Consider the following 24,566-nt stretch of genomic DNA (forward strand, 5'->3'; position numbering starts at 1 on the left):
TTTTTTAAACGGATTTATCTCATATTTGACATCTGGACACTGTCATAGTGAACATCTGCCACTAGATGGCGTCGTTCTGCAGCATCATATATTTGCGTCACATTGTATTTTCCTGGAATCATGAAGCTAAAATTAATACTATTTAAGGATGTTATTCCCAGAGACGCACCTCAGCCATGGTTCCAACTCTTTATCCTCAAACCATTTACACGAAAACGTGCATATCCCCATTAGTCAACGATGTCGTTTAACATCCTAGTGTAAATTGACCTCCCACTATTTGCCTATATGGAATGATTGTATATGGAATATATACAATAAGATGCACTTTAGAAAAAAATCATTAATTCTTAACAAACTACAATAGGCGTATGATTTGGGGTCAAATGTGGGATTGTGTCTAAGCTATAATTAAATGACCAGGTACAATTAAAACCTTCAACTTTTGGATTAAGTCACGGGGTCCCCTTACCTTACACACAAACACCAAAATGACCTTTGCAGTGTGGTGGTTACAATGGCAATGCAAATATTGTTTTTTCCTTGGAGTCGTTTATAAAAATTATTAATTTATGGATTTGGCAGATGCTTTTATCCCAAGCAACGATCTTTAAGATAAAGCTGCTTAAAAGGTTCTCCACTGCGATGCCATAGAAGAGCCACTTTTGGTACCAAAAAGAACCATTCAGTCAAAGGTTCTTTTAAGCACCATCTTGTTTTACCTTTTTATAACCTGAAGAGCTTTTTCTTTTTCATTTTTGGCAGACGCTTTTATCCAAAGCGACTTACAGTGCACTTATAAGTCAAATTTTTGTTCTGAAACTGAAGGTCTTCAGAAGCAAAAGATTCTTTATGGAACCTTTTTGACAAAAAAGGTTCTTCTATATGGCATCGTTAAGCACCTATATTTTTTAGAGTGAATTTACAGTGAAGTGCATTTATGGTATACATACAAATTTATGTTCTCTGGATATAAACCCATGACCTGTGCAGCCCTAAAGCAATGCTCAACCTGTTGAGCTGCAGGAACATATTCAGCTTTTTATGAGGCACTTATTAGCAACAACACACAGTATTTTATTTTTGTCTGAGATTTGTAAAATAATCTGAATGTGCTCCTGTCTTGCAATATCTGTGTTTCAAATAAAGCCAGCAAACAGAACAAAATGGATTTCAATTCGAGAACAATTTAAATCTTTTGTATCTAACATTGTTTTGTTTTTCCCCAACACCCAGTGGAAGTCCCTTCAAACATCACCTGTATGACTCACACGGACCTGACAGGAGGTCCACCGCTGAGTCCCTCCAGGAGCCTGCTGGGTCCCCTACCCCTTCTGCCACACCTCCTAGTGGGACCCTGCCAGCATTCATTGCCCCCTTCCCCAATGACATACCCCTTCCCAACATGCAACTTTGAAATGTGCTCCCTGAAATGATGCCGAATGTATGGAGACTGTCTTCCTTGGTAAATGCCCACAATGACCCCTACAGTAAATGATTAAATTATCATTAAAATGTATGTTGAAAGTGGACCAACAAGCTACAATAAAAGAGTACAGTAAATGTGGACATAAATCTTAAATGTTTCACAGCTTTCCTGCTATTCAGTAGTTGTAGATGTTCTAAATAGTTTATATTGGATTTGCTTACTACTCCATGAAAAATTACTTCATCATATCTTTGCTTCTGTTAAACACAAAAGAAGACATTTTGAAGAATGTAGGAAAGCAATTTTGACTACCATTGTATTTTTTCATACTATGGGAGTCAATGGGGGGCAAAATCTGTCTGTTATAAGCATTCTTCCAAATATCTCTTGTTGTTTATTTTGTGTGGAAGGTGAGTAAATGATGGCAGAATTTTAATTTTTGGGTGAACTATCCCTTTAATTAACAAAAACATTAAACTGATTCATTTTCATTCGTACATGAGAAATGATATTAAGCAACATTTCTCTTTGAACATAGTACACAGAAAATACTGTGAGAAAAATTAGGGCAAGAGATAGAGACGCTACAATGATTCCAGATCAGTTTGTTCTTCAGCGTGTTTCTTCTGATGAGTCTGAAGACTTTTTGAATAAGTAAATCTCTCTCCACAGCTCGAGCACTGATAAGGTTTCTCTCCAGTGTGAATTCTCTCGTGGGTTTTCAAGACACTCATTCGAGTAAACGACTTGTCACAATGAGAACATTTAAAGGGTCTTTCACCTGTATGAAGTCTCTGATGATTTACTAGGCCAGCTTGTTGAGTGAAACCCTTCCCACAAACACTGCAGTGATAAGGTTTCTCTCCAGTGTGAAATCTCTGGTGTCTCACTAAATTGTGTTGACTATTAAAACTCTTCCCACAGCTCGAGCACTGATAAGGTTTCTCTCCGGTGTGAATTCTTTCGTGGTTTTTCAAGGCACCCATTTGAGCAAATGACTTGTCACAGTGAGAACATTTAAAGGGTCTTTCACCTGTATGAATTCTCTGATGATTTACTAGGGCAGCTTGTTGAGTGAAAGCCTTTCCACAAACTTTACAGAGATAAGGTCTTTCTCCAGTGTGAACTCTCTGGTGTGTCACTAAATTGTTCTGACTATTAAAACTCTTCCAACAAACACTGCACTGATAAAGTTTCTCTCCAGTGTGAATTCTCAGATGAACTCTTAAATTTCTTCGATCAGTAAAGCTCTTCCCACAGTGAGGGCACTGGTAAGGTTTCTCTCCGGTGTGAACTCTCTCATGTATTATCTGATTAACTTTATGACGGAAGAGTTTCTCACAGTGTGAACACTGAAAGCGTTTCTCCTCGATATGTGTAGTTTTGTGTGACTTTAGATCAGTTTGTCTTTCACTGTGTTTCTTGTGATGAGTCTGAAGACTTCTTAAATAAGCGAATCTCTCACCGCAGCTCGAGCACTGATAAGGTTTCTCTTCGGTGTGAATTCTTAGATGAACTCTTAAAGTACTTGGATCAGTAAAGCTCTTTCCACACCTCGAGCACTGGTAAGGTTTCTCTCCAGTGTGAATTCTCTCGTGGTTTTTCAAGGCACTCATTCGAGCAAACGACTTGTCACAATGAGAACATTTAAAGGGTCTTTCACCTGTATGAATTCTCTGATGTCTTACAAGGCCAGATTGTTGAGTGAAACCCTTTCCACAAACACTGCACTGATAAGGTTTCTCTCCAGTATGAATTCTCTCATGAATTATCTGATTAGCTTTTTGATGGAAGCGTTTCTCACAGTGTGAACACTGAAAGAGTTTCTCCTTGGTATGTGTTGTTTTGTGTGACTTTAGATCAGTTTGTTCTTCAGCGTGTTTCTTCTGATGAGTCTGAAGACTTACGAATCTCTTCTCACACCGTTTGTCTCCAGTGTGAATTCTCTGATGAAGAACAAGATTTGCTTTGGTGCTGAAATATTTGTCACATTCACTGCAGTGCAAAGACTTTTCACCGCTGTGTGTCCGCACGTGAACTTTCAGACGAGAAGACGAGAGAAAATTCTTCCCACACTGCTCACAGTGAAAGTGTTTCTTGTCTCTGTGCTCTTGTGAATGAAGTTTCTTCTCTTGTGATGTAGGAAAGCTGATGTCACATCTGGTGCAGGTGAAGAGTTTCTGTTCTGTGTGTTTTCTCTCACGTGTCTTCAAATGTCTCTGTGAACCGAATGTCTTCCCACAGGTGATGCGAGAAAGAGTTTGTGCTGTCAGTCGCTGTTTTGACGTAGAGGCCATTTCTCCATCACAACATGAATCAATCCTCTCATCTGAAACAAACACGACAGCAAATATGAAACTACATCAGTGTTTATTGAGAATGAGAAACTAACTTCATTGTGGTTTTCTCAAGTAACCAAAAACATATTTTATGAATAAGCAACTCGCATGACAGATGAAACATACCTGAAGGAATAAAATCATCATTCTCATGTTCTTCAGTCTGTTCTTCCTCTGATTTAGGTTCTGTTTTTATTTCCAGACTGACTGAAGGAACAAAATCCTCATGATTCTCCTCTTCATCAGTTTGATCTTTCTCTGGTGTGGGTTCAGTTTTCATCTCCATCAGTTTCCTGCAGTCCATCAGTTTGACAGAACACATCTTCAGTTGTATGGTGTTCAGGGTCTGCTGTTCTCCAGCGTTACAGACAGAACCCAGAGACTCTGTGGAGGTTTGATCAGTAGATTCATCCTGATTCAAGGTGTGATTACTGTCACACGCAGTGTCCTGAGCGTCTGTGGGGTTTGTGTCAGTATAACAGAGTAAAGTGAGGCTGGATTTCTGTTCAGAGAGTTTGTCCAGCAGTGAACTCACACACACTGAAGATTGACTCCACAAAACCGCAGACACATCCTGACAAACACACAACACAACACTAGAGCTTTATATATAATATATGTTTGATATGTTATTTTAATTTCGTTTGAAATGAATGACGGTATAAAAACAGTCAGAGTAATTGAGGTAAATGATGTTGAATGTTTCCAAACCTCAGAGTTGAGTTCATCTCCTCTTGTCCGCAGCTTTTCCTCCAGTAACTCCACCTCTTTCTTCATCTTACAGATTTCTGTGATGAAATCATCAATATCCAGCATGGACAGATCAGTTCCTACTGATTTACAGCACATCACATCCACCCGTGACGTCATCCTCAACATCTGCACAAATAAAAACTAAAAACATTATTTTATTATAATTATAAATGACAGAGGTTAACTTACGACAAAAGATTAGAAAAAATAAGCATGTTTATAATCGGATGTTAGACTACGTACTTCAATATATGAACATCTTCATTTAACAGACAGATTTACACACCTCTGATTTAAACACGATATTCTTACATTTATTCTCGTGTGTTTTGAAACTGTCAATCACTCAAAGCGTCGAACGCAAAAATCGAGAAAACCTTCATGAACTGTAAATATAACACAAAAGAGTCGAAATCACAGTTATTTATAACGTTACACGCAGCGCTTGATGTTTGACTTTCTTTCTTTCGTTCTTTAGTGGGTTTATCGGCGGACTAAAGAGCTGCAGAGCGACTCCTGCTGGACTGGAGACACAAGACACTCGCCACTAAATTCATCATCGAGATCATTTTACATTCTGTTCATCATTACCAGTGTTGTGGACAGTGTTGGGTGTAACTAGTTACTAAGTAATTAGTTACTGTAATTTAATTACTTTTCCCTTGAAAAAGTAAAGTAAGGGATTACTCATATGTTTTCTGTAATTTAAATACAGTTACTTTTGATTTAATTAAACTAAATACTTTGTGAAATATATGCGTGTGCAATAGCGTAATTGACTTCAAAATTCAAAGTCTTACTTTAAAATCTGTGCTTTAATGTATAATTCTCACATTTGTAATACTTTGGTCAGTTAATAATATTATTTGAATGAATTAAATAAGCCGTTTCATGTATATTCTTGAATCACTTATCTAATCAAGGTTGATGTAGGATATAGAAAGTAATTAGTAATGAGTAACTAAATACTTTTTGGACAGAGTAATTTGGACAGTAATCTAATTACACTATGGAATATGTAATGAGTAACTAGTAATTAATTACTTTTTCAGAGTAACTTACCCAACACTGGTTGTGGAGAAACTGATCACATGTAACTGAACTACAGTAATCAGATTTAGACATTTGGTGACTTGAATCCTTTACAGTTACATGAAAAAAACTAAATAATAAGATTACGGTTAAAAACAATAGTAAAAGATTTGATTATAAACAGGATTACGATTGTCTCTTCAATTGCACAAGCGTTAAACCATTTTGCTTTTCTCTTGATTTTATTTACACAAGTGACACAAAAGCTATCAGACAACATTACTTCATACTGTGATACTTGAATTAAGTTATTGATTGCATTTTTATATATATAGAAGTAATTTATAAATTTACTGGAATACATTTTTAAAGTCACCCTCCCAACCCTGACACTGGTAATGTCATCACACTACAGATTGATGTGATCTAATAACATTGTATTCACTGTAGTGAAATTTAAAGGGTCATAAACACGCCCACAGTCTCTTATGTGTTATTGACATATATACATAATTACAAGAAATGTAACATTCTTATAATAACGACATCAGAAGTGGACAGTCGAGTAGTTCTGATGTCATCCACACACTTCCAGACGAACGTATTTCATTACTTCAAGTGCATCATAATTTGAGGCTTTCACAAATTCTCCATATACTTTTGGAAATATTGGACCTAGAGTGAGAATGTGTCCATCAGTCACCTCACTTAGAAACAATAAAGAATTCTGTTGTGATGATTCCATAGAGAACAGTGCTTACGGATTATGAGCATGAACAACAGACAATCTAAAACAAGACTTTATTGACTTTAGACCAGACACATACTAATATACCATACACACGCACACACAGAGCTTAGCATTGGTAGAGGTTGAAGTTGGCAGCATTTGAAATTCAGCAGATCAACAGCCTGAACCAGACCATCAGTTTCTTCATTCGAAGACATCTTTGTGAAAAGGATTTATGATGAACTGTTTAATAAGCCTCATTATGATACTTGCCCATAAAAGGAAAGAAAGTGTCCTGATGCAGTTTGTTGAGGCTTCAGCTGATCTTGGGTGGAGGTGTTGTGCCTTTTTCTTTGTTTGTAGAAAATACTCTTCAGTCACAAGTTTTGATGCCGTTGGCAGTTGAGTTGGTTTGCAAAGGAACTTCTCTTCCTTTGAGCCATCTTAAATACACAACTTCTCATTATTTATCTCTTTAGGTATAAAATCTTCTACAGAGCTTGTAGCCTGGCACAGATTTAGGGGTCCTGGTCCTAGAAGCGACACAGGCCGAGTGAAGCGGAAGAGATGGAACAGAAAAAGAGGATCGGACACTAATGTCTCTTTAAACTGTAAGGATGACCCATTCAGGGGATGTCACTTTTGGGAAGAAAAGTGAACTGTCTTTGTCTTCCAGCGTGGTGGTTTGTACAGATTTGGAACAACTCGAATGTGAGTAAATGATGACAGAATTTTCACGTTTGGGTGAACTATCCCTTTAATATCTTGTGTGTGCTATTATCTTGACTTACGTGAAACTCGTGCCTTTTCGCCTTGACTTTTCGATTCCTGCTCAATTCCCTGTTTTAGTACAGATGTTTATTTATTATTAAAAAATACACATTTTTAATGCATTACAATTTTCTAAGCTATCACTTTTTATATCAGTTCATTGTTTATTGTTTCTATAAAAAATCCTAACTCTATTTCCAATATATTATTAATAATCTAATTTACTAGCTGTTTTCAAAACTAAAGCACCTCTCAGATGACTATTTTTTTGATTTCATACTTTAGGAATATAGACAGACAGATTGATAATCAGTTAATTGTATTAAAATATGTAAGAATACTGTAATATTACTGTTAAATTCAAGTAGTGCAGACATGTTTTGAAAATGTTCTGTCCAGCTTTAAACAGACGTTCAAGTAAAGATCATGTTGTGAGACTGTGCTTTATATACATTTAATGCTCTTCACGCACATACTGAGCTCATCGAGGGTAAGAGAAGACTGTCCGTGTGAAAACATAAACGTATTTATAGGATTTTTTAAATGTGTGGATACATGTAACTGCAATGTGTGTTCAAACAAAGCTTTTGCTTTTACGGATGCAGAACATTTAATGTCATTTACACAGCTCTAGACTTCATCCCTCAGTTTATTAAAAAGTCTAATGTGTTTAAGAATTTAGACAAGAATTAAATGTGATTTAGTTGAGCAATGACATCAGCTAAGGAGTTGGGCTTCAGTTTATGAAGGCTCTTAAAGAGGACTCCAACCATTGGAATCGACTCTCAATTCTCAACACCTTGGAATCTATTATTTTTGGAATGGATTCCCGGGGCCTACTCAGGATAAGAGCAGCTACGCAGATGATTCTCTTTCTGCCCTCCTCCCCTATCCTGAGACAATCACAGATTATGCCGCTCAAGTTAAACCACCTTGTGTCATCATCCTCATCTAAACTACAAACTGTCATAAGCACAAGAAGTTAATAATCACACAAACAACATAAAACAGATTCATTTTAATTCGTACATGAGAAAAGACATAAAAAATAATTTCACTTGGCACATAATACACAGAAAAATACTGCGAGTAAAATTAGGACAAGAGTTAGGATAAGAGTTGTGTTGTTCGGTGTGACTTAAGATCAGTTTGATCTTCAGTGTGTTTCTTCTGATGATTCTGAAGACTTCTTAAATGATTGAATCTCTCTCCGCAGCTCGAGCACTGATAAGGTTTCTCTCCAGTATGAATTCTCTCGTGGTTTTTCAAGGCACTCATTCGAGCGAACGAAGTGTCACAATGAGAACATTTAAAGGGTCTTTCACCTGTATGAATTCTCTGATGATTTACTAGGCCAATTTGTTGAGTGAAACCCTTTTCACAAACACTGCACTGATAAGGTCTCTGTCCAGTGTGAATTCTCAGATGAACTCTTAAAGTACTTTGATCAGTAAAGCTCTTTCCACAGCTCGAACACTGGTAAGGTTTCTCTCCAGTGTGAATTCTCAGATGAACTCTTAAAGCACTTTGATCAGTAAAGCTCTTTCCACAGCTCGAGCACTGGTAAGGTTTCTCTCCAGTATGAATTCTCTCGTGGTTTTTCAAGGTACTCATTCGAGCGAACGAATTGTCACAATGAGAACATTTAAAGGGTCTTTCACCTGTATGAATTCTTTGATGATTTACTAGGTCATTTTGATGAGTGAAACCCTTTCCACAAACACTGCACTGATAAGGTTTCTCTCCAGTGTGAATTCTCAGATGAACTCTTAAAGCACTTTGATCAGTAAAGCTCTTTCCACAGCTCGAGCACTGGTAAGGTTTCTCTCCAGTATGAGTTCTCTCATGAATTATCCGATAAGCTTCATGACGGAAGCGTTTCTCACAGTGTGAACACTGAAAGAGTTTCTCCTCGATATGTGTCGTTTTGTGTGACTTTATATCAGATTGCATTTCACTGTGTTTCTTTTGATGGGTCCGAAGACTTCTTAAATAAGCGAATCTCTCACCGCAGCTCGAGCACTGATAAGGTTTCTCTTCGGTGTGAATTCTTAGATGAACTCTTAAAGTACTTGGATCAGGAAAGCTCTTTCCACAGTGAGGGCAATGATAAGGTTTCTCTCCAGTGTGAATTCTCAGATGAACTCTGAAAACACTTGGATCAGCAAAGCTCTTTCCACAGCTCGAGCACTGGTAAGGTTTCTCTCCAGTGTGAATTCTCAGATGAACTCTGAAAACACTTGGATCAGCAAAGCTCTTTCCACAGCTCGAGCACTGGTAAGGTTTCTCTCCAGTGTGAGTTCTCTCATGAATCATCCGATTAGCTTTATGACGGAAGCGTTTCTCACAGTGTGAACACTGAAAGAGTTTCTCCTTGGTATGTGTTGTTTTGTGTGACTTTAGATGAGTTTGTTCTTCAGCCTGTTTCTTCTGATGAGTCTGAAGACTTACGAATCTCTTCTCACAGCGTTTGTCTCCAGTGTGAATTCTCTGATGAAGAACAAGATTTGCTTTGGTGCTGAAATATTTGTCACATTCACTGCAGTGCAAAGACTTTTCACCGCTGTGTGTCCGCACATGAACTTTCAGACGAGAAGACGAGAGAAAATTCTTCCCACACTGCTCACAGTGAAAGTGTTTCTTGTCTCTGTGCTCTTGTGAATGAAGTTTCTTCTCTTGTGAGGTAGGAAAGCTGATGTCACATCTGGTGCAGGTGAAGAGTTTCTGTTCTGTGTGTTTTCTCTCACGTGTCTTCAAATGTCTCTGTGAACTGAATGTCTTCCCACAGGTGATGCGGGAAAGAGTTTGTGCTGTCAGTCGCTGTTTTGACGTAGAGGCCATTTCTCCATCAACACATGAATCAATCCTCTCATCTGAAACAAACACGACAGCAAATATGAAACTACATCAGTGTTTATTGAGAATGAGAAACTAACTTCATTGTGGTTTTCTCAAGTAACCAAAAACATATTTTATGAATAAGCATCTAACATGACAGATGAAACATACCTGAAGGAATAAAATCATCATTCTCATGTTCTTCATTCGGTTCTTCCTCTGATTTTGGTTCTGTTTTTATTTCCAGACTGACTGAAGGAACAAAATCCTCATGATTCTCCTCTTCATCAGTTTGATCTTTCTCTGGTGTGGGTTCTGTTTTCATCTCGATCAGTTTCCTGCAGTCCATCAGTTTGACAGAACACATCTTCAGTGGTATGGTGTTCAGGTTCTGCTGTTCTCCAGCGTTACAGACAGAACCCAGAGACTCTGTGGAGGTTTGATCAGTAGATTCATCCTGATTCAAGGTGTGATTACTGTCACACGCAGTGTCCTGAGCGTCTGTGGGGTTTGTGTCAGTATAACAGAGTAAAGTGAGGCTGGATTTCTGTTCAGAGAGTTTGTCCAGCAATGAACTCACACACACTGAAGATTGACTCCACAAAACCGCCGACACATCCTGACGAACACACAACACAACACTGGAGCTTTATATTTCGTATATAATAAAAATTTAGTTTGATGGTATAAAACAGTCAGAGTGATTGAGGTTAATGATGTTGAATGTGTCCAAACCTCAGACTTGAGTTCATCTCTTGTTCTCAGCTTTTCCTCCAGTAACTCCACCTCTTTCTTCATCTTACAGATTTCTGTGATGATATCATCAATATCCAGCATGGACAGATCAGTTCCTACTGATTTACAGCACATCACATCCACCCGTGACGTCATCCTCAACATCTGAACACTAAAAACATTGTTTTATTATAATTATAAATTATAGGGGCTAACTTACGACAAAATATTAAAAAAATAAGCCTGTAAATAATCAGATGTTAGAGTACGTACTACAATCTATGAACATCTTCATTTAACAGAGTTACACACCTCTGATTTAAACACGATATTCTTACATTTCTTCACGTTTGCTTTGAAACTGTGAATGACTTGAAGAATCCAAAGCAAAAAATCGAGAAAACTTTCATGTACCGTAAATATAACACAAAAGAGTCAAAATCACAGTTATTTATAACGTTACACGCAGCGCTTGATGTTTGACTTTCTTTCTTTTGTTCTTTAGTGGGTTTATCGGCGGACTAAAGAGCTGCAGAGCGACTCCTGCTGGACTGGAGACACAAGACACTCGCCACTAAATTCATCATCGAGATCATTTTACATTCTGTTCATCATTACCAGTGTTGTGGAGAAACTGATCACATGTAACTGAACTACAGTAATCAGATTTAGACATTTGGTGACTTGAATCCTTTGCAGTTACATGAAAAAAACTAAATAATAAGATTACGGTTAAAAACAATAGTAAAAGGTTTGATTATAAACAGGATTACGATTGTCTCTTCAATTGCACAAGGGTTAAACCATTTAGCTTTTCTCTTGATTTTATTTACACACGTGACACAAAAGCTATCAGACTACATTACTTCATACTGTGATACTTGAATTAAGTTATTGATTGCATTATTTTAATATGAATAACTCATTTGTAACTGTACTGGAATACATTTTTAAAGTCACCCTCCCAACCCTGACACTGGTAATGTCATCACAGTACAGATTGATGTGATCTAATAACATTGTATTCACTGTAGTGAAATTTAAAGGGTCATAAACACGCCCTCAGTCTCTTATGTGTTATTGACATATATACATAACTACAAGAATTATAACATTCTCATAATTATGACATCAGAAGTGCACAGTCTGGTTATTCTGATGCATGTATAGACATTATAGTAAATAAAATAATTGGAAACTTCTGTAAAAAAAGAACATTTATGAATTAGAAAAAAATCTGTCAAAATAAAATACACAACATGCAACATGATCTACATGTGATTCTGCTCAACTACACGCATAACAAACAAACACCCACACACTTCCAGACAAAAGTATTTAATTACTTCAAGTTTATCCTAATTTGAGGCTTTCACAGATTCTCCAGTTAAATCTGCTAATATTGGACCTAGAGTGAACATGTGTCCACCAGTCACCTCACTTAGATACAATAAAGAATTCTGTTGTGATGATTCCATAGAGAACAGAGTTTACGGGTTATGAGCATGAACAACATGCAACTTAAAACAAGACTTTATTGACTATAGACCAAACACATACTAATATACCATACACACGCACACACAGAGCTTAGCATTGGTAGAGGTTGAAGTTGGCATCATTTGAAATTCAGCAGATCAACAGCCTGAACCAGACCATCAGTTTCTTCATTCGAAGACATCTTTGTGAAAAGGATTCATGATGAACTGTTTAATAAGCCTCATTATGATACTTGCCCATAAAAGGAAAGAAAGTGTCCTGATGCAGTTTGTTGAGGCTTCAGCTGATCTTGGGTGGAGGTGTTGTGCTTTTTTCTTTGTTTGTAGAAAATAATCTTCAGTCACAAGTTTTGATGCCAAAAGATGGACTTTATTATCAGGGACACCAAGGGCAGTTGAGTTGGTTTGCAAAGGAACAGACTTCTCTTCCTTTGAGCCATCTTAAATACTCATCTTCTGATTATTAATCTCATTGGGTATCAAATCTTCTACAGAGCTTGTAGCCTGGCACAGATTTAGGGGTCCGGGTCCTTATAGAAGCGACACAGGCCGAGTGAAGCGGAAGAGATGGAACAGAAAAAGAGGATCGGACACTAATGTCTCTTTAAACTGTAAAGATGACCCAATCAGGGGATGTCACTTTGGGGGGAGAAGTGAATTGTCTTTGTTTTCCAGCGTGGTGGTTTGTACAGATTTGGAACAACTCGAATGTGAGTAAATGATGACAGAATTTTCACGTTTGGGTGAACTATCCCTTTAATATCTTGTGTGTGCTATTATCTTGACTAACTGAGCCTTGATTGAATCAGTATGATCACATGAACTAAAGTTAAATGTTATGAAACCCATTTAAGCCTGATTGATTAGTTTAGTTCATTCAGGTCAGGCCAGTATTATCATTAAAAGTAATGAACAGCAGTTACGGCTATGCTGATGATTCTCTTTCTGCCCTCCTCCCCTATCCCGAGACAACCACAGATTATGCCGCTCAAGTTAAACCACCTTGTGTCATCATCCTCATCTAAACTACAAACTGTCATAAGCAAAAGACGCTACTAATCATACAAATGACATTAAACAGATTCATTTTCATTCGTACATGAGGAAAGACATGCAGTATCATTTTTTTTTGAAAATATAACAGACAAATACTGCGAGTAAAATTATTCCAGGTTATAGACGCTATAATGTTTTCAGATCAGTTTGTTCTTCAGCAGTGATAAGGTTTCTCTCCAGTGTGAATTCTCTGATGAACTCTAAAAGAACTTGGATGAGAAAAGCTCTTTCCACAGCTCGAGCACTGGTAAGGTTTCTCTCCAGTGTGAATTCTCTCATGAATTTTGCGATTAGCTTTATGACTGAAGAGTTTCTCACAGTGTGAACACTGAAAGCGTTTCTCCTCGATATGTGTAGTTTTGTGTGACTTTAGATCAGTTTGTTCTTCAGCGTGTTTCTTCTGATGAGTCTGAAGACTTTTAAAATAAGAAAATCTCTCACCGCAGCTCGAGCACTGGTAAGGTTTCTCTCCAATATGAATTCTCTCGTGGTTTTTCAAGGCACTCATTTGAGCAAATGACTTGTCACAGTGAGAACATTTAAAGGGTCTTTCACCTGTATGAAGTCTCTGATGATTTACTAGGCCAGTTTGATGACTGAAACAATTTCCACAAACACTGCAGTGATATGGTCTCTCTCCAGTGTGAATTCTCTGGTGAACTCTAAAAGAACTTGGATGAGAAAAGCTCTTTCCACAGCTCGAGCACTGATAAGGTTTCTCTCCAGTGTGAGTTCTCTCATGAATTTTCCGATTAGCTTTATGACTGAAGAGTTTCTCACAGTATGAACACTGAAAGCGTTTCTCCTCGATATGTGTAGTTTGGTGTGACTTTAGATCAGTTTGTTCTTCAGGGTGTTTCTTCTGATGAGTCTGAAGACTTTTAAAATAAGAAAATCTCTCACCGCAGCTCGAGCACTGGTGAGGTTTCTCTCCAATATGAATTCTCTCGTGGTTTTTCAAGGCACTCATTTGAGCAAATGACTTGTTACAGTGAGAACATTTAAAGGGTCTTTCACCTGTATGAATTCTCCGATGATTTACTAGGCCAGTTTGTTGAGTAAAACCCTTTCCACAAACACTGCATTGATAAGGTCTCTGTCCAGTGTGAATTATCTGGTGTCTCAGTAAATTATTATGTTGATTAAAACTCTTTCCACAAACACTGCACTGATAAGGTTTTTCTCCAGTGTGAATTCTCTGATGAAGAACAAGATTTGCTTTGGTGCTGAAATATTTGTCACATTCACTGCAGTGGAAAGACTTTTCACCGCTGTGTGTCCGCACGTGAACTTTCAGACGCGAAGACGAGAGAAAATTCTTCCCACACTGCTCACAGTGAAAGTGTTTCTTGTCTCTGTGCTCTTGTGAATGAAGTTTCTTCTCTTGTGAGGTAGGAAAGCTGATGTCACATCTGGTGCAGGTGAAGAGTTTCTGTTCTGTGTGTTTTCTCTCACGTGTCTTCAAATGTCTCTGTGAACTGAATGTCTTCCCACAGGTGATGCGGGAAAGAGTTTGTGCTGTCAGTCGCTGTTTTGACGTAGAGGCCATTTCTCCATCAACACATGAATCAATCCTCTCATCTGAAACAAACACGACAGCATTAAGAAGAAGCTCAAGAAAATATGAAACTACATCAGTGTTTATTGAGAATGAGAAACTAACTTCATTGTGGTTTTCTCAAGTAACCAAAAACATATTTTATGAATAAGCATCTAACATGACAGATTAAACATACCTGAAGGAATAAAATCATCATCCTCATGTTCTTCATTCGGTTCTTCCTCTGATTTGGGTTCTGTTTTTATTTCCAGATTGACTGAAGGAACAAAATCCTCATGATTCTCCTCTTCATCAGTTTGATCTTTCTCTGGTGTGGGTTCTGTTTTCATCTCCATCAGTTTCCTGCAGTCCATCAGTTTGACAGAACACATCTTCAGTTGTATGGTGTTCAGGGTCTGCTGTTCTCCAGCGTTACAGACAGAACCCAGAGACTCTGTGGAGGTTTGATCAGTAGATTCATCCTGATTCAATGTGTGATTACTGTCACACGCAGTGTCCTGAGCGTCTGTGGGATTTGTGTCAGTATAACAGAGTAAAGTGAGGCTGGATTTCTGTTCAGAGAGTTTGTCCAGCAGTGGCTGTGGTGTGATCTGATCTCCGCTGCTCCACACTGAATACAGAGATTCTTTGAAGCTCCCATCATTCACACACACTGAAGATTGACTCCACAAAACCGCAGACACATCCTGACAAACACACAACACAACACTGGAGCTTTATATTTCATATATAATAAAAATTTAGTTTGACAGTATATAAACAGTAAGAGTGATTGAGGTAAATGATGTTGAATGTTTCCAAACCTCAGACTTGAGTTCATCTCTTGTTCTCAGCTTTTCCTCCAGTAACTCCACCTCTTTCTTCAGCTGACAGATTTCTGTCATCAAATCATCAATATCCAGCATGGACAGATCAGTTCCTACTGATTTACAGCACATCACATCCATCCGTGACGTCATCCTCAATATCTGAACAAATAAAAACTAAAATCATTATTTTATTACAATTATAATTGACAGCGGCAAAATATAAAAAATAAGCATGTAAATAATCAGATGTTAGACTACGTACTTCAATATATGAACATCTTCATTTAACAGACAGATTTACACACCTCTGATTTAAACACGATATTCTCACATTTATTCTCGTGTGTTTTGAAACTGTCAATCACTCAAAGCGTCGAACGCAAAAAATCGAGAAAACTTTCATGTACCGTAAATATAACACAAAAGAGTCGAAATCACAGTTATTTATAACGTTACACGCAGCGCTTGATGTTTGACTTTCTTTCTTTCGTTCTTTAGTGGGTTTATCGGCGGACTAAAGAGCTGCAGAGCGACTCCTGCTGGACTGGAGACACAAGACACTCGCCACTAAATTCATCATCGAGATCATTTTACATTCTGTTCATCATTACCAGTGTTGTGGAGAAACTGATCACATGTAACTGAACTACAGTAATCAGATTTACACATTTGGTAACTTGAATCCTTTACAGTTACATGAAAAAAACTAAATAATAAGATTACGGTTAAAAACAATAGTAAAAGATTTGATTATAAACAGGATTACAATTGTCTCTTCAATTGCACAAGGTTTAAACCATTTTGCTTTTCTCTTGATTTTATTTACACAAGTGACACAAAAGCTATCAGACAACATTACTTCATACTGTGATACTTGAATTAAGTTATTGATTGCATTTTTTTATATATAGAAGTAATTTATAAATTTACTGGAATACATTTTTAAAGTCACCCTCCCAACCCTGACACTGTTAATGTCATCACAGTACAGATTGATGTGATCTAATAACATTGTATTCACTGTAGTGAAATTTAAAGGGTCATAAACACGCCCACAGTCTCTTATGTGTTATTGACATATATACATAATTACAAGAAATGTAACATTCTCATAATAACGACATCAGAAGTGGACAGTCGAGTAGTTCTGATGTCATCCACACACTTCCAGACGAACGTATTTCATTACTTCAAGTGCATCATAATTTGAGGCTTTCACAAATTCTCCATATACTTTTGGAAATATTGGACCTAGAGTGAGAATGTGTCCATAAGTCACGTCACTTAGAAACAATAAAGAATTCTGTTGTGATGATTCCATAGAGAACAGTGCTTACGGATTATGAGCATGAACAACAGACAATCTAAAACAAGACTTTATTGACTTTAGACCAGACACATACTAATATACCATACACACGCACACACAGAGCTTAGCATTGGTAGAGGTTGAAGTTGGCAGCATTTGAAATTCAGCAGATCAACAGCCTGAACCAGACCATCAGTTTCTTCATTCGAAGACATCTTTGTGAAATGGATTTATGATGAACTGTTTAATAAGCCTCATTATGATACTTGCCCATAAAAGGAAAGAAAGTGTCCTGATGCAGTTTGTTGAGGCTTCAGCTGATCTTGGGTGGAGGTGTTGTGCCTTTTTCTTTGTTTGTAGAAAATAATCTTCAGTCACAAGTTTTGATGCCGTTGGCAGTTGAGTTGGTTTGCAAAGGAACTTCTCTTCCTTTGAGCCATCTTAAATACACAACTTCTCATTATTTATCTCTTTAGGTATAAAATCTTCTACAGAGCTTGTAGCCTGGCACAGATTTAGGGGTCAGGGTCCTTGTAGAAACGACAAAGGCCGAGTGAAGCGGAAGAGATGGAACAGAAAAAGAGGACCCGAAACTATAGAGACTATGATCTCTTTAAACTGTAACGATGACTCAATCAGGGGATGTCACTTTTGGGAAGAAAAGTGAACTGTCTTTGTCTTCCAGCTTGGTGGTTTGTACAGATTTGGAACAACTCGAATGTGAGTAAATGATGACAGAATTTTCACGTTTGGGTGAACTATCCCTTTAATATCTTGTGTGTGCTATTATCTTGACTAACTGAGCCTTGATTGAATCAGTATGATCACATGAACTAAAGTTAAATGTTATGAAACCCATTTAAGCCTGATTGATTAGTTTAGTTCATTCAGGTCAGGCCAGTATTATCATTAAAAGTAATGAACAGCAGCTACGGCTATGCTGATGATTCTCTTTCTGCCCTCCTCCCCTATCCCGAGACAACCACAGATTATGCCGCTCAAGTTAAACCACCTTGTGTCATCATCCTCATCTAAACTACAAACTGTCATAAGCAAAAGACGCTACTAATCATACAAATAACATTAAACAGATTCATTTTCATTCGTACATGAGGAAAGACATGCAGAATAATTTTTATTTGAACGTATATCACAGAAAAATACTGAGAGTAAAATTATTCCAGGTTATAGAAGCTATAATATTTCCAGAGCTGTTTGTTCTTCAGCGTGTTTCTTCTGATGAGTCTGAAGACTTTTTAAATAAGTGAATCTCTCTCCGCAGCTCGAGCACTGATAAGGTTTCTCTCCAGTGTGAATTCTCTGATGAACTCTAAAAGAACTTGGCTGAGTAAAGCTCTTTCCACAGTAAGGGCAGAGAAAAGGTCTTTCTCCAGTGTGAGTTCTCTCATGAATTATCTGATTAGCTTTTTGACGGAAGCGTTTCTCACAGTGTGAACATTGAAAGAGTTTCTCCTCTGTATGTGTTGTTTGGTGTGACTTCAGATCAGTTTGTTCTTCAGCGTGTTTCTCCTGATGAGTCTGAAGACTTCTTAAATAAGTGAATCTCTCTCCGCAGCTCGAGCACTGATAAGGTTTCTCTCCAGTATGAATTCTCTCATGGTTTTTCAAGGCACTCATTCGAGCAAACGACTTGTCACAATGAGAACATTTAAAGGGTCTTTCACCTGTATGAATTCTCTGATGATTTACTAGGCCAGTTTGATGAGTGAAACCCTTTCCACAAACACTGCACTGATATGGTCTCTCTCCAGTGTGAATTCTCAGATGAACTCTAAGAGAACTTGGATGAGAAAAGCTCTTTCCACAGCTCGAGCACTGGTGAGGTTTCTCTCCGGTGTGAGTTCTCTCATGAATTATCCGATTAGCTTTATGACGGAACAGTTTCTCACAGTATGAACACTGAAAGCGTTTCTCCTCGATATGTGTAGTTTGGTGTGACTTTAGATCAGTTTGTTCTTTAGCGTGTTTCTTCTGATGAGTCTGAAGATGTCTTAAATAAGTGAATCTCTCTCCGCAGCTCGAGCACTGATAAGGTTTCTCTCCAATATGAATTCTCTCGTGGTTTTTCAAGGCACTCATTTGAGCAAATGACTTGTCACAGTGAGAACATTTAAAGGGTCTTTCACCTGTATGAAGTCTCTGATGTCTTACTAGTCCAGCTTGTTGAGTGAAACCCTTTCCACAAACTTTACAGAGATAAGGTCTTTCTCCAGTGTGAATTATCTGGTGTCTCATTAAATTGTGATGACTATTAAAACTCTTCCCACAAACACTGCACTGATAAGGTTTCTCTCCGGTGTGAATTCTCAGATGAACTCTTAAAGTACTTTGATTGGAAAAGCTCTTTCCACATTGAGGGCAGACATGCGGTTTCTCTCCAGTGTGAACTCTCTCATGAATTATCCGATTAGCTTTACGACGGAAGCGTTTCTCACAGTGTGAACACTGAAAGCGTTTCTCCTGGGTATGTGTTGTTTTGTGTGACTTTAGATCAGTTTGTTCTTCAGCGTGTTTCTTCTGATGAGTCTGAAGATGTCTTAAATAAGTGAAGCTCTCTCCGCACCTCGAGCACTGATAAGGTTTCTCTCCGGTGTGAGTTTCCTCGTGGGTTTTCAAGGAACTCACTTGATCAAATGACTTGTCACACTGAGAACATTTAAAGGGTCTTTCACCTGTATGAATTCTCTGATGATTTACTAGGCCAGTTTGTTGAGTAAAACCCTTTCCACAAACACTGCAGTGATAAGGTTTCTCTCCAGTGTGAATTCTCTGGTGTCTCACTAAATTATTATGTTGATTAAAACTCTTCCCACAAACACTGCACTGATAAGGATTCTCACCAGTGTGAATTCTCAGATGAACTCTTAAAGAATATTGATAGGAAAAGCTCTTTCCACAGTGAGGGCAGTGGTAAGGTCTTTCTCCAGTGTGAGTTCTCTCATGAGTTATCTGATGAGATTTATGACGGAAGCGTTTCTCACATTTTGAACATTGAAAGAGTTTCTCCTTGGTATGTGTAGTTTGGTTTGACTTTAGATCAGTTTGTTCTTCAGCGTGTTTCTTCTGATGAGTCTGAAGACTTACGAATCTCTTCTCACAGCGTTTTTCTCCAGTGTGAATTCTCTGATGAAGAACAAGATTTGCTTTGGTGCTGAAATATTTGTCACATTCACTGCAGTGCAAAGACTTTTCACCGCTGTGTGTCCGCACATGAACTTTCAGACGAGAAGACGAGAGAAAATTCTTCCCACACTGCTCACAGTGAAAGTGTTTCTTGTCTCTGTGCTCTTGTGAATGAAGTTTCTTCTCTTGTGAGGTAGGAAAGCTGATGTCACATCTGGTGCAGGTGAAGAGTTTCTGTTCTGTGTGTTTTCTCTCAAGTGTCTTGAAATGTCTCTGTGAACTGAATGTCTTCCCACAGGTGATGCGGGAAAGAGTTTGTGCTGTCAGTCGCTGTTTTGACGTAGAGGCCATTTCTCCATCAACACATGAATCAATCCTCTCATCTGAAACAAACACGACAGCAAATATGAAACTACATCAGTGTTTATTGAGAATGAGAAACTAACTTCATTGTGGTTTTCTTAAGTAACCAAAAACATTCCATTCCATTTTCTACCGCTTATCCGAACTACCTCGGGTCACGGGGAGCCTGCGCCTATCTCAGGAGTCATCGGGCATCAAGGCAGGATACACCCTGGATGGAGTGCCAACCCATCGCAGGGCACACACACTCACTCATTCACTCACGCACTCACTCAGACCCTACGGACAATTTTTTCCGGAGATGCCAATCAACCTACCATGCATGTCTTTAGACCAGGGGAGGAAACTGGAGTTAACCAAAAACATATTTTATGAAAAAGCATCTAACATGACAGATGAAACATACCTGAAGGAATAAAATCATCATTCTCATGTTCTTCAGTTGGTTCTTCCTCTGATTTGGGTTCTGTTTTTATTTCAAGACTGACTGAAGGAACAAAATCCTCATGATTCTCCTCTTCATCAGTTTGATCTTTCTCTGGTGTGAGTTCTGTTTTCATCTCCATCAGTTTCCTGCAGTCCATCAGTTTGACAGAACACATCTTCAGTTGTATGGTGTTCAGGGTCTGCTGTTCTCCAGCGTTACAGACAGAACCCAGAGACTCTGTGGAGGTTTGATCAGTAGATTCATCCTGATTCAATGTGTGATTACTGTCACACGCAGTGTCCTGAGCGTCTGTGGGGTTTGTGTCAGTATAACAGAGTAAAGTGAGGCTGGATTTCTTTTCAGAGAGTTTGTCCAGCAGTGGCTGTGGTGTGATCTGATCTCCGCTGCTCCACACTGAATACAGAGATTCTTTGAAGCTCCCATCATTCACACAGACTGAAGATTGACTCCACAAAACCTCCGACACATCCTGAACAACAAACAACACAACACTGGAGCTTTATATTTCATATATAATAAAAATTTAGTGTTACATTAATGACGGTATAAAAACAGTCAGAGTAATTGAGGTAAATGATGTTGAATGTTTCCAAACCTCAGTGTTGAGTTCATCTCCTCTTGTTCTCAGCTTTTCCTCCAGTAACTCCACCTCTTTCTTCAGCTGACAGATTTCTATGATGAAATCATCAATATCCAGCATGGACAGATCAGTTCCTACTGATTTACAGCACATCACATCCACCCGTGACGTCATCCTCAACATCTGAACACAAAAAACTAAAACATTGTTTTATCATGATTAAAAATGACAGGGGTTAACTTACGACAAAATATTAGAAAAAATAAGCATGTTTATAATCGGATGCTAGACTACGTACTACAATCTATGAACATCTTCATTTAACAGAGTTACACACCTCAGATTTAAACACGATATTCTTACATTTCTTCTCGTTTGCTTTGAAACTGTGAATGACTTGATGAATCCAACGCAAAAAATCGAGAAAACCTTCATGTACCGTAAATATAACACAAAAGAGTCGAAATCACAGTTATTTATAACGTTACACGCAGCGCTTGATGTTTGACTTTCTTTCTTTCGTTCTTTAGTGGGTTTATCGGCGGACTAAAGAGCTGCAGAGCGACTCCTGCTGGACTGGAGACACAAGACACTCGCCACTAAATTCATCATCGAGATCATTTTACATTCTGTTCATCATTACCAGTGTTGTGGAGAAACTGATCACATGTAACTGAACTACAGTAATCAGATTTACACATTTGGTAACTTGAATCCTTTTCAGTTACATGAAAAATACTAAAAAATAAGATTACGATTAAACAAAATTAAAAATTTGATAACTATCAGGATTCCAATCATAACTAAATATTTGTTTTAAAATGTAGAGGTATTATGTTTTCTTTTTTGCACAATCAATTTCTCTAAATAAAAAAACTAAGAATTGGTTTTCTTTTATTGCACTAATGCTTTTGGTTGTCCTTAGGTTGTTCCAATTGCTTCCATTGTTTCCCTCATCTGTAAGTCGCTTTGGATAAAAGCATATGCTTAATGACTAAATGTAAATGTACTCTTTGGTCACAGGTTTTGATGCCAAAAGCTGGACTTTATTATCAGGGACACCAAGGGCATAATACAAATCTTCTCATTATTTATCTCGTTGGGTATAAAATCTTCTACAGAGGTTGTAGCCTGGCACAGACTTAGGGGTCCGGGTCCTTGTAGAAGCGACACAGGCCAGAGATGGAAACAGAAAAAGAGGACCATAGGTCAGAAGAGACTAATGTCTCTTTAAACTGTTAGGATGACCCAATCAATGGAAGGCACTTTTGGAAGAAACATGAACTGTCTTTGTCTTCCAGCAATACGGTTTGGACGTGGAAGCTGATTAGATGTTCACTAAGAAACTAATAGTAATTTGGAAAAGAGTTACATTAACCTGACACACATTAATATGAAAGGAAAATTTCACCTTCAAAATGAAAATGCAGTCATCATTTTATGGAGAGAAACGGTGCTAAAACTTAACAAACAAATCGAGCGTTTTAGGAAAAAATGCAACCTTTTTTGCAAAAGTAACTCAGAAACAAACAGAAAGCGTTTTACGCATGCAGTCTTAGCCGCGCATGCGCACTCAAAAAAACGCACTGTCACACGTGTGTGAATTAAATGCACATACAGGCCAATTATAAGTATATTTATTAAATATTCATTTTATTTATTTATTTATTCTCATACAAGATTAAGTTGAAGTAAAAGTGTTATTATGAATTATTTGACAAATGTAATCGAAAACGTTCTTTAACATTATCAGACGAATGTTGTAAGTATATTGATTTCATTCATACAGTATTAGATAGATGTAAAGTATCGTTTTAATATATAACATAATGATTTCGAAACCTAACTTAATCCTTATTATCAATGGTAGATATATCGCATATATGATACTTAACGAATCCTGTTCTTCATACAGTAATTTATTGAAGAACTAACGTTATCTAAATTAATTTTGAAGCGTTGCTTGAAAACTCACAGGAAAGTTTGTAGGTGACCTGCACTATATAGTTATTTTTTAGACAATGTGTTTCTCAAAATTATTGAATATGACGTTGAAATCTATCAAATATAGGGATATAACGTTTCACTCAGCTCACGATGCGATTTATTCAAGATTTATTTTTACAAAATGAACAACTTCCCTAGTATTATTTCTAAAATGCTTCACGTTCCTTTGTATAATAAATTATGTTTTATTTCAAACAACAAAACTAAACTGCAATTTTAAAACAAATTAATATTAGAACTATTATTTTTATATAAACAAACTAAAACTGTCTGGGCCTTTCTTGGATTTTAAGGCATTTTTGGCATTTTAAGGCAGTTTTGCAGTGTGGCCCCTGCTGTTTAAAAATGTTAGGGTTAAAAATGTATTTCTATTCACACCTCAACCGATTTGAATCGTCACACATTATAATCGATTTTCAATCGGCTCACAGTGAATCGTTGGAACCCTAACCCTATAAAATAGCTAAACAAAAACAAAAGAATATTATACATATCAGAATGATTTTCAATTCTATCTAAATTTTTGCTTACAGATGCATCAGACAATAGTCCTATCAGGTGTAAAGCACCTGATACCACAGTGCACTTCTTGTTGCACATCGATCGTTTCATTGCCCTTTGTGCCCTTCACTGAAGCCAATGACGAAAACGAAAGTTCAGGCTCATTGGGAAGTCCACTTAAAAAGTGCAATCATTTTTCAAGGTAAGATTAATGTATTTCAAAATGGTTTGAATTTGTCTGTTTGAAGTACTGAAACAGGTACAAAAATATATGAGAGGCTGTTCAAGGCATTTAAAACGTACTATTGCGCAAACTACCAAAAATCTTTCAATCCTTGTGTCATTAGATCATTTTCTTTCTAATTTAATAATTAAGATGTTTATATATACCTTTACCCCTGAATAAAAAAACAAAAAATTATCCAATATTTGTGTAGGTCTGAGAGTTTTTTATAGTGGTTGTGTTAATGAGTTGCTTTGACAGTGTGTGAGGGATAGTATAGTAGTGGTGTATGAGAGAGAGTTCGATTGCATGTATGAGAGGAAAGTTTGAAATATGTCTTTAACGGTTGTCATGACACTTGTGCTGTATTTTCTCAACTAACAGGAAGAGCCTTTTGACGGACAGGTAACTTCTCAGGTAACTCCTCAGGAAAAGTACC

The 24,566-nt window shown here is 37.5% G+C and overlaps 4 protein-coding genes across 13 annotated transcripts; all 4 read right to left on the bottom strand.

Moving 5' to 3' along the window:
* Positions 1–1,878: 1,878 nt before the first annotated feature.
* LOC130428603 (zinc finger protein 271-like) lies at positions 1,879–4,972 on the bottom strand. 4 transcript variants are annotated; one of them, XM_056756771.1, is made up of 4 exons: positions 4,834–4,972; positions 4,480–4,647; positions 3,895–4,342; positions 1,879–3,758 (listed from the first exon to the last, which is right to left on the bottom strand). In XM_056756771.1, the coding sequence occupies exons 2-4, from the start codon at positions 4,645–4,647 to the stop codon at positions 2,014–2,016; spliced, it is 2,361 nt and encodes a 786-aa protein (XP_056612749.1). In that variant the 5' UTR covers positions 4,834–4,972; the 3' UTR covers positions 1,879–2,013. The 4 variants fall into 4 exon arrangements, with proteins under 4 accessions (XP_056612749.1, XP_056612751.1, XP_056612748.1 ...); XM_056756773.1 differs by having other exon boundaries at positions 4,480–4,662; XM_056756770.1 differs by having other exon boundaries at positions 4,808–4,972.
* Positions 4,973–8,057: 3,085 nt separating this feature from the next.
* LOC130428601 (zinc finger protein ZFP2-like) lies at positions 8,058–11,115 on the bottom strand. 3 transcript variants are annotated; one of them, XM_056756768.1, is made up of 4 exons: positions 11,042–11,115; positions 10,628–10,792; positions 10,064–10,511; positions 8,058–9,927 (listed from the first exon to the last, which is right to left on the bottom strand). In XM_056756768.1, the coding sequence occupies exons 2-4, from the start codon at positions 10,790–10,792 to the stop codon at positions 8,162–8,164; spliced, it is 2,379 nt and encodes a 792-aa protein (XP_056612746.1). In that variant the 5' UTR covers positions 11,042–11,115; the 3' UTR covers positions 8,058–8,161. The 3 variants fall into 3 exon arrangements, with proteins under 3 accessions (XP_056612746.1, XP_056612745.1, XP_056612744.1); XM_056756767.1 differs by having other exon boundaries at positions 10,628–10,799; positions 10,966–11,113; XM_056756766.1 differs by having other exon boundaries at positions 10,628–10,799; positions 10,940–11,113.
* Positions 11,116–12,148: 1,033 nt separating this feature from the next.
* Positions 12,149–16,028, bottom strand: LOC130428604 (zinc finger protein 883-like). Of its 2 annotated transcripts, none has more exons than XM_056756776.1 (4): positions 15,858–16,028; positions 15,547–15,711; positions 14,919–15,429; positions 12,149–14,763 (listed from the first exon to the last, which is right to left on the bottom strand). In XM_056756776.1, exons 2-4 carry the CDS (start codon positions 15,700–15,702, stop codon positions 13,337–13,339), a joined length of 2,094 nt encoding a protein of 697 aa, XP_056612754.1. In that variant the 5' UTR covers positions 15,703–15,711; positions 15,858–16,028; the 3' UTR covers positions 12,149–13,336. The 2 variants fall into 2 exon arrangements, with proteins under 2 accessions (XP_056612754.1, XP_056612753.1); XM_056756775.1 differs by having other exon boundaries at positions 15,815–16,028.
* A 989-nt stretch (positions 16,029–17,017) lies between these two features.
* On the bottom strand, positions 17,018–21,904 carry LOC130428598 (zinc finger protein 271-like). Of its 4 annotated transcripts, none has more exons than XM_056756758.1 (4): positions 21,760–21,904; positions 21,412–21,579; positions 20,775–21,285; positions 17,018–20,388 (listed from the first exon to the last, which is right to left on the bottom strand). In XM_056756758.1, the coding sequence occupies exons 1-4, from the start codon at positions 21,829–21,831 to the stop codon at positions 18,056–18,058; spliced, it is 3,084 nt and encodes a 1,027-aa protein (XP_056612736.1). In that variant the 5' UTR covers positions 21,832–21,904; the 3' UTR covers positions 17,018–18,055. The 4 variants fall into 4 exon arrangements, with proteins under 4 accessions (XP_056612736.1, XP_056612737.1, XP_056612739.1 ...); XM_056756759.1 differs by having other exon boundaries at positions 21,734–21,900; XM_056756761.1 differs by having other exon boundaries at positions 21,412–21,593; positions 21,734–21,900.
* Positions 21,905–24,566: the final 2,662 nt, after the last annotated feature.

Source organism: Triplophysa dalaica, chromosome 9 (genome assembly GCF_015846415.1).
Source record: "Triplophysa dalaica isolate WHDGS20190420 chromosome 9, ASM1584641v1, whole genome shotgun sequence".
NCBI classification, from domain to species: domain Eukaryota; kingdom Metazoa; phylum Chordata; class Actinopteri; order Cypriniformes; family Nemacheilidae; genus Triplophysa; species Triplophysa dalaica.